General features: G+C 30.4%; 1 protein-coding gene across 1 annotated transcript in view; it reads left to right on the forward strand.

Annotated features, from left to right (window-relative positions):
- Window positions 1-4,595: 4,595 nt before the first annotated feature.
- Window positions 4,596-10,527, forward strand: part of LOC101497375 (uncharacterized) — a 22,705-nt gene continuing 16,773 nt past the window's right edge. Inside the window, exons 1-5 of the mRNA XM_012719553.3 lie at window positions 4,596-4,753; window positions 4,975-5,052; window positions 5,813-5,862; window positions 5,981-6,034; window positions 6,199-6,251. Of these exons, the coding sequence (XP_012575007.1) occupies window positions 4,640-4,753; window positions 4,975-5,052; window positions 5,813-5,862; window positions 5,981-6,034; window positions 6,199-6,251 (349 nt within the window). The 5' untranslated portion in view covers window positions 4,596-4,639. The remainder of the gene's footprint in view (window positions 4,754-4,974; window positions 5,053-5,812; window positions 5,863-5,980; window positions 6,035-6,198; window positions 6,252-10,527) is intronic.

The raw sequence follows: 10,527 nt of genomic DNA on the forward strand, positions 1-10,527 counted from the left end.
CAATCTTTTTTAACCAACCCGATATTGGTTTAGTTCCTTCTTCAATTTGGGGTTGTCAGGTTGTTAGGAGAAGACTTGGCTTGTAGGATCAAGGTGGTTAGTTCCTCAAAAGTCTGGGGTTGTCAGGTTTTTTGGGAAGACTAGCTTGAAAGGTCAGATGCTATGTAATTCAAGGTATTTGAATTAGTGGATTAATAGACTCAAGATGTACTTTTCACATGTGTCCAATAAAATATTATTTTAAATTAATAGATCTTCGTGAAGATGGAGTTGTTTTGCTTGGCAACAACAAACCATGTAAGGTACAAGGCAAATGATCTATCAGATTTAGTATGTTTAATGGCAAATAGGTCTTACTAAAAGATGTAAGGCATATACCTGAATTAAAAAAAAAAAATTAATTTATGTTGCCATGTTTGACATGTAAGGATATTGCACAAACATTAAGAATGGTATCATGACTATTACTAATAAGGATGATATCATTGTTAAAGAAATAAAGTGAAATGACTTGTACATTTTAGATGGCTATACTATAATTGCACAAGCTTATATTGCCAGCTACATTTTGCATTCATCTACTAGAATATGGCATATGAGGTTAGGTCGTGTAAGTGAGAAAAGCTAAATTGAGTTATCAAAACAAAATTTGCTTAATGTTCAAGGTTTTTTTTATTCACACATCTCTTTAAATATTTCTTAACATTGGATTAAGTAATTCTTTAACATTGTCATCATCATCTTTTACACTTTATTTGGTTTATGAAAGAAAATGAAAGGAAAGAAGGTGAGAAGAAATGAAAAGTAGTAGAAAATGGAATGATTAATTAATAGTTTGATATAAATGAAAAAGTGAGATGAAAGAAAGAAACATTTTTCTAAAATGACATAAATATCTCTACAAAAAATTGAGATATGGTAAAAATAATAAAATTAAAATAAATAAAGTAAAGGTATAGTTGTCATTTTACATCAATTGAAGAATTTGATGTGTTTTCTTTTCAATTTGAAGAGAAAGAAAGATTGAGCAGGTTCAACTAATTATACTTCTTTCTTTCCATTTTCAATGTTTAACAAAGGAGAATAAATTTTTCGACACACGTGTTTTATTTCCTTCCCTAGCATTTTCCTTTGTTCCAAACCTAGGTCATACTTTATAGTCTAAATTATTTGAGATTATGATATAAATATATGCACAAAAAGAGTATCCACCATAAACAAATATTACAATACAATTCTTAAAAAAATACATGTGACATATTAGAAGATTATTGAACATTTATTTTATTCATAAGTGCATGTTTTTTAGTTTTCCATAAATTTTATTTACTAAATATAATCTTATTTGAGTTATGTCAGATATTAAGTATAGTACCTATCTCAACATAGATTCAAATTTCAACATGTTAAACAATAAAGCATGAGTAAAACACATTAAACAACTTTTACCATTTTAAAAAATTTATTTGGAATTTGTTTACTACATATACCATGTATGCGATGATCATTTTAAAATAGTATATTATAATAGTTAAATTTTTTTTTTCTTTTCTAATTTTTCCTTTTGAAGCATATAAATGCTTCTTTTTTTTTTTTTAGTTTGAAAATATATATCCGTAAAACTGTTTCTATTTTTATTTTTTTAGACTAATTTGTTTTCTATTTTGAATTACTAATCAATAATATGAATTATGTAAATGTTATAAAACACCTCATTGGTTTTGGAAACATATATATTATTTTCATAAACAAATTAAAGTTATCAATTGCAATAAATATTGTGGGACAGAAGCATTGATAATTATCATAAGCATATTCTATTAAATAATTTTTTAATATTTTAAATAATAAGTTATTGATGTAATTAATTTAAGGTTAAGCATATCCCTTAAATTTAATTACAACAATTAAATAGTGCAAATTTTGTACAAAAATTCTTGTATTAATACTTTGTTTCAAATAATAAGTCATTTTACAACAATTAAATAGTGCATATATATGATTTTCATAAACAAATTAAAGTTACCAATTGCAATAAATATTGTGGGACAGAAGCATTGATAATTATCATAAGCATATTCTATCAAATAATTTTTTAATATTTTAAATAATAAGTTATTGATGTAATTAATTTAAGGTTAAGCATATCCCTTAAATTTAATTACAACAATTAAATTGTGCAAATTTTGTACAAAAATTCTTGTATTAATACTTTGTTTCAAATTATATGTCATTTTGCCACTTTCACAAAAATTAAGAAATATTATCAATGTTGTATATAAAAAAAAAGAGAAATTATGAATTATTTTACAAAATATCGTTTATTAATGATATAGGAAACATAAATTTAAAGAATTAGAAAAAGATATAGTAATATATATTAAAAGGCTTAATAGAAAAATAAACATTAATAATTTGTTAATACGGTAAAACGACATAATTTGGGGAGAAATTCTTGAACATTCATCTAACACAACAATCAAATATTAAATAATTACAAAGAATAATTATAAAATTCTAATTTGTAAAAAAAGAAAAAGAAACATATAATCGTTTTCACTCTTAACTTATAATATATCCTTCAACATCCTCAACCCTCACTATACCCAAAGATGAAATTTTCAAATGTTAACTTCACGCTTTGTTGTTGATCTTGTTTTTTATGATTTTGAAGCTTTGAGGTATTAAAATTGTTATTAGAAACATTTCTTTAGTGAACTAACCTAAGATGTTATGTACCATTTTTTTATATCTCAAATATATTTTTTTATTAAATATCTCAATGATTAATATTTGTCAAATAAAATAAATTAACGAAAGTAATAATATTAAACAGTTATTTAAAAAATAAATCATTTATTTGATTGAGTATAAAAGAAAATATTATAAATTATATTAAATCACAATTTTCAATTAATTCATTATTCTTATATTATTAGTTATATCTAACATTATACTTATTTATTTTGAAAAAAAAATATTAATATTTCTTTTATAAATTAATGTTTACTCCTTTTAACACGAGGACTAATGTTTAATTGACAATATAATAATAATAATAATAATAATAATAATAATAATAATAATAATAATAATAATAATAATAATAATAATAATAATAATAATAAAATAATAATTTACTATGTTTTTACATGAAAGAAGTAAGTAGACATATTCTAAAAAAATAAAATAAAACTATAATGTCCGAGAAGGAATATTTGACTTATAGGTTCTATTTTTTTTTTTAAATTTTATATATATAATAATTTAAGTGTTAATATTTTTTAAAAATATCAACAAATTATCATATGTATGCATTTTATAATACTCAAGATTCAAAGTGAAATATTTAAATATGTGTCTATTTATAATTAATTAACATTAACACATAAAATTAAATATAGATTTCATTACATAAATACATAAAATTTCTCCCTAAATATAGATTTCATTATATAAATATAAATTCATTATATAGATTTCAATATATAAATACATTAAATTTATGTAAATAACAACGCTATACTAAAACTCATTAATATAGTTATAGAGATATAATGATAAATTAAAATTTGTCCTTTATATATGCATGAAAATGGAATTCCTGATTAAACATTCCTAACATATATATTTATTATTTAATTGTAATAAATACAAATTAAAATTTCAGATTTCGTAAACTAAAAGGGAATATAATTAATCTTGTTTGTCGATATCAGCAATAATGCCATCGGATGCTTACTCATTTGTACGAATCCTAACAAATTAATGTATTGTGTTTGATGTCATTCTTCTTCTAGCTTATGCTCTGCTTATCCATTTTTACTTATTTCTATTTCTAGCATTATACTTATCACTATTACTTGATTTATTTCTACATTGGAAGTTAATTGTCATTTTCTTTAATTAATTGAGAATCTCATTCCACTATTTAAGTACCGTCACATGGACTATGTTTAATATTTGAGAGTCCCATTCCTCTATTTTCTTAATTTTCATTATTTAACAAGTGAAGTTTTATATTTAAAGATAGATGTATTGGTAAAAAGAATAGATTTAGTGTCTTTTGACACTTATTTTAACAAACAAAATGTCGATATTATTTTATAGAGAATCATATCTTGAGTTCATATTTAAAAACTTACAATAGTGTGTAAGTATTTAGTGGTATTTACCATCTCATCTACGTATTCAAAAAAGAAGAATAAATTTAATTTATTTTAAAGAATAAAATAAATAATATCAACTGTTCATAATCAAATGAATTATTGATATTATGTCCACATCCATAAAAAATCATTTATTGTGATGTTATCAATCACTGAACTAACTATTTACCAACTTATCACTCTAGAAGAAGTCAATGATATTAAATAGTAAATATACTACATAAAATAATATTAATAAATGCTCTTAAGTCATTTGTTAAAAAATTAAAAATAAGGATAAATCAATTAAAAAATGTATTGAAAATTGTAATTTTAAATTTTAAAAATTTAAAATTATATCTTTCTATAGAAATTTATTTTTTTAATTGCTAAACTGCAGTTGTCTATTATATATATATATTGACTTACAGTGCCGTGTCCTTTTGAAGTTCAAATTTGAAAGTGACACTTGGCTTCAAATAGGCATTTGCATGTTCACCTTCTCTTCATTCCCGCGCCCTGTTTCTCAAAACGCTGCCGTTCCCCGCCATAAAATCACCATGGCTCATTCCGCCACAGTCTCCATTCCCTTCTCTCACCTCCAAGTAATCTCTCTCTCTCTCTCTCTTCCGCGTTTCTGTAAACATTTTAGCAAGTGAAGACACCTCTCGACTGGATTTCAGTTTTAAACAAAAAATAACTACCATTCGCGTTGCGTCCGTTTGATCCTTTGATTGTTTTGTTTAATACCAATTAATACTTGATTTGAAGTTTGATTATTGATAACGTTTTGATTATTATGCTGTTCTGAATTTTATTGTGACAGGATAAGAACCACGACTTGTCGTTGAAGATCGAAGAAGGGTTTGGACCTAATGGCTTGGGGATTCTATCAGTCACTGATGTATGTGCAAACTTCTAATTATTATTTTTTTGTTTCAATTATTAATGATGAATCATAATTGCAAATAATGTTTTCAAAAGGGGAGTGAGATTGGGCGAATGAATTGAATATGTTGATTGGATTGGATAAATTGCTGTTGAATAAATTTAATTGTTAATTTTTTTTGTTAGTTGGTGTTTTTTTCATGTAAAATTGAATGAAATTTGCAAACTTTAATCAAACTCTGAAGAAAATAGTGAAACGTATGGCTAGTTTTTTTCTTCTTCTTGTGGAAGTTATGTTACAATTTCTCAACTATCACAATTTTACTTGAACCCAGTGTTCAAATCCAGCTACACAATAGTGCTATGGCACAGCTATTTGACCAAACTTTTGTACTAAATAGCTTATTGCTAAACAATTGCGATTTGTTCAATTTCTGCTATACTATAGAGGCTGTTTGACAACACTGCTTGAACCTCATTGTAATGGGTCAAATTAGTGGAGTGCAGCTAGGATTCGTACATTAAATATTTTTAAGGTTAAGTTTCTTAATTTGAACTTACACCTAGTGCTAGTTTATCTAATGGTTTCTGCAGTGAAAAATGATGGCATGAGGTTAGGCTACGCTCATTTCTTGTCATAACTCTATCTTATCCTCAAAAATGACGATTGTGTAGATATGATAATATAAAGCTTTAGATCTGAAAACTCATGTGCTTATTTTCTGGCTGTATTACAATTTGTGTTTTCATAATTACTTAATTGTAATTAATTATAGGTCCCAGGATACTCTTCATTGCGCAGAAACCTTTTGCATCTCGCACCAAGGTATACGTTTTGATATGCTATTTATGCTTATAGTTCTAGTGCCCATTAGGTTTAAAACATTTAAGGAGAACACCACAAGTTGTTATTGATGATAACATTTTCTCTTTTCTTATGTCAGATTGGCAAATCTTCCTGAAGAAGTGAAGGATGTTCTTGAAGATCCTATCAGTAGGTAGCTTATCTTTTTTCTAAAACTTCTTACTAATACATTTCACTTCCACTTCATTCATCATCCAATTATAAAGTTTTGTTTTTCCATCAAGTCCAAGGCCTTTATTTGTAACATATTACAATAGCAAATAACTTCTGCTTCTTCTATCCACCATGAATTTGTAGATATAATTTTGGTTGGAGTCACGGGAAGGAGAAACTTGAATCTGGGAAGCTTGGTAATTCTCTCATCTGCTGCATATCATAAATCTTGTTTATTGCCTCTTTCTCTCTCTCTCTCTTGAATATGTATCCATTGTTGTATAATGGCTGTTTCCATTTTGGATATGCATATTTATTTGACGAAGTTGCTGCATTTTAAAATCAAAGTGCCTTTTACATTGTATTTTTTGATTATTTGGTTTGATAGGAGGTCTTACCCTGCCCATAATTGTAGTTTCCTTCTTCTCATCAATAAAAATTGGTTTTCTATCCACAAAATACAAATAGCATTGCTATTGCATTGAACAATTGTACTTTCCTTCTTCTCTCTTCATCTTATGGAATTCTACTGAATGAAAGTGATAAGCATCAAGCTCTACAATGGTGAAATCAGAAAGCAAAAGAAAACAACCAGAGTTCCAAGAACTCCTACCAGAGCATAATCTACTCCTAATCTAGAGAGAGACTCTCCTAACTGACTAACAGCATCTTTCTCAATGAATTTCTAACTACCCTTCCCTCTCTTTTATAACAGAAATCTGTAACTCTTCTTTTTCAATGAACATACTAACTAACTCTTATTCTCTAGTCAACCTATCTATTGGGCCAAGGCCCAATATTTAGTGTCCTATCACAAGTCAACAAACTGATGTGAAAGGAAGGTCAAGAGCAGTTATACAGTTCTCGTCCCACTAAAAAGAATATGTATTCCCTGCCATTGTAATGTTGATCTTAAATGTGAAATAGGCGAAGAACTCTGGTTGATGGTTTGGTGTTGTGAATTTGTGCTTTGGTTTGCAGTGAAAGGCTTCATATGGAAACCTGACTTCCTCATTGTGTATCAAATTCTTCAAATGACAATCCACCCAGACATCCTTCAATCTTGCTATTATAGTGTTAAAGCTGTGAATTGAAGAAAGTGACAGTAAATGAGATAAAGAATTGAGAGAAGTTGATGTAATTACAAAGCTGAATTTATTAAAATTGAATTGTGATTACAATGGTGTGGTCTTCATATATAGGTAAAGACCGCTGTAACAAACTCTAAACTAAATTTAACAAACTCTAAAATTGAATCTAACAAACTCTAACAGAATATTCTAAAGGCTTCAGTTAGTTAGAGGATCAAACTATTTTGTTTTTCCATGTGTTGTATATATTTCTAATATCCCCCCTTAGAATTTGAGGGTGGTTTTACTAAGGTGTATTTGTCAAACACTTTGAGCTTGTCAAGAAAAGTTACAAACTTGGTGGCAGGAAGAGGTTTTGTTAATGCATCTGCCCGTTGGTGTTGCGCTAGAACATGAGAGACAATGAGGCTTTTTTTCAATACCTTTTCTCTAACGAAGAAAATGTCAAGTTCCATGTGTTTGGCTCAGTTAAGGAGAGTTGGTTTATGTGCAAGAGAGACTGTGCTTAAGTTATCACATAGGAGTTGAGGAGTTTTGAACTTGCAATGAAGCTCAGTTAATAGTGACTGTATCCAAAGGATTTTTGCTTCAAGTTGTGCCAAGCTTCTATACTCTGCCTCCGCTGTTCAGTGTGCTACTAGAGGTTGTTTCTTGGACCACCAAGAGATGAGATTTGGACCAAAATACACACAATCCCCTGAGGTGGACTTACGATCATCAGGATCTGATGTCTAGTCTACATCACAGAAATCTATTATAGATAGAGGTTGATGCATAGGTGCTGCCTGAAGAAGAAGACCATGATGTAGGGTGCCACTTAGATAACGCAAAATCCTTTTGACTGCCTTCCAGTGGTCTTCAAGGGGTTGAGACAGAAACTGACATACTTTATTAATAGAGAATGATATCTCTAGTCTGGTGAGAATTGCATACTTCAATACTCCCACTATAGAACAAAACTGAGTTGGGTCTGACACGTTAACAGAGCCAAACCTGAAGAGTTTGCTGCTGGACACTATTGGTGTTGGCATTTCCTTTGCATTCCTCATATGTACCTTGGCTAGTAAGTCACATATATATTTGGATTGAGAAAGAAGTAAAGAGCCATTTGGTAAGTGAGTCACCTCAATTCCAAGGAAGTAGTCCGGGTTTACCAGTTTCAGAGATCAACTTGATAATAAGTTGTTGAATCTGAGTTAGGGAACTCCTAGTAAGGATGATATCATCAACATAAACAAGAGCTATTAATGTAACGAGGTGGAGCGTAGAATGAAGAGGTTGGGGTCACATTTACTGGTAGTGAAGCCATACTGAATGAGGGCTCTTTTAAGTCTGTCAAACCAGGCCCCTGGGGCTTGTTTTAGTTCATACAAAGCTTTGTTGAGTTTACACACCAAGCTTTTGTCTTGAGCCTCAAAACCTAGAGGTTGCACCAAGTATACTTCTTCTTCTAAAACACCATTTAAAAAGGCATTATTCACATCAATATGTTTAATAGGCCAGTTGTTGGACACTGCAATAGTAAGCACAGTACGCATAGTGATTAGTTTTACCACTGGAGAGTATGTTTCAGTGAAGTTAGAACCATCCTGCTGATGAAATCCCTTTGCCACATGGCGTGCCTTATACTTATTGATTGATCCATCAGGATTCTCTTTAATTCTAAAAACTCACTTACACCCTATGGATTTACGATTAGGGGGTGGAGTGACTAGGGACCAAGTGTTGTTCTGAATGAGAGAAGCATACTCATTTTCCATTGCTGCCAGCCACTGTGAAGCAGCAAATGTCTGTTGAATAGTGATAGGTTCTAGGTGATACGATTAGGCCAAAGCCTATTATTAAAAATGTATATAGAAGAGGGAATAGGAAGGGTTGGTTGAAACCTTCCTAATTGTAATTCTCTGACAGCTGTACAAAAACAGTTAGCAGTTAGGAATACTATAAATAGAATGTTAGTTCTAATGGAGAGTTAGTTAGAAATTGGGAAAGTTATCACTGGTTGTGGAACCAGAACAGGATCGCGGGATCCTCTGTAATTCCTTCATCCCTTCCATTCTATTCAATTCAATAAAGTTCCATACTAAAACCTAATCAGAATTACATTGATTCTGGGTTAGGGTATTGATTCTTGATTCATTCTTTCGTTTCTTTAATTCTGATTATCAGTGTTATCACTGGTATCAGAGCAAATTCTGGGTGCCTGAGGGTTTGGGATCTCACACGCTGCTGCCAAATTTGCTTATGGTTGTTACGAGGAGGATGGCTAGAGAAGATGAAAACTGGACCCAAGAACGTGAAGAATTACGTCAAGAACGAGAAGATATGCGCAATCGTATAGAGATGAATGAGGCGCGATTGAGGAGGACAGAAACGTTGTTAGAGGCGATAACAACCAAATTAGGGATTAATGGAGAAAATGCTTCCATGGGAGACGAAAATGAGAACGAGGAAGAACACCACAGTCGCACACAACACAGAAATCATGATAGGTGCAGAAAACTGGAAATTCCAGTTTTTTTCTGGGGAAGATGCCTTTGGATGGGTCCAGAAATTGGAGCGATATTTTCTTCTCAGGGATGTCACTAATGAAGAAAAGATGCAGGCCACCATGGTTGCCTTAGAAGGAAGAGCCCTCAGCTGGTACCAGTGGTGGGAACGCTGTAATTTGTCTCCCACTTGGGAAAGCTTCAAAATTGCTGTGGTAAGACGTTTTCAGCCTTCCATGATACAAAACCCTTATGAGTTGTTACTTTCTTTAAAACAAGAAAAAAGTGTTGATGAATATGTGGAGGAATTTGAGAAATATGTGGGGGATTTGAAAGTAATTGACCAAGATTTTGTCAAAGGCATATTTCTTAATGGATTAAAGGAAGAAATTAGGGTGGAAGTGAGGTTATATGAGCTGAAAACCTTAACTGAGGTAATTCAAAAGGCGATTCTCATTGAACAAAAGAATTCAATAGTAACAAAGAGGCCCTATATGGGTAACACCAAATTTTCAGGGTCCTATAGAAACAACAATTATAGTAGAGTTGTCACTGTAGAACCACAGACAGCCACTAGTAGTAAAAGAGAAGGGTCCTCTGTAGGAAGTGTGAATGGGGGAAGTATAAGAAGTAGGGGGGAGTATAAGAAGTTGACTAGTGATGAAATGAGGGAAAAGAGAGAAAAAGGGTTATGTTTTAGGTGTGATGAACCCTTTAATAAAGATCATATGTGTAAAAATAGACAAATGAGAATGCTTATTTTAGCTGAAGGGGATGATGAGGTGAATGATTTAGAAGGAGAAGATGAGATAGAGACACTAAATTCCTTGCAATTATCAATGTACTCCATGACAGGACTCACAACTAGTAAATCATGGAAGGTAGGAGGAATA

This window comes from Cicer arietinum, chromosome 6 (assembly GCF_000331145.2).
Source record: "Cicer arietinum cultivar CDC Frontier isolate Library 1 chromosome 6, Cicar.CDCFrontier_v2.0, whole genome shotgun sequence".
In the NCBI taxonomy this organism is placed as follows: Eukaryota; Viridiplantae; Streptophyta; class Magnoliopsida; order Fabales; family Fabaceae; genus Cicer; species Cicer arietinum.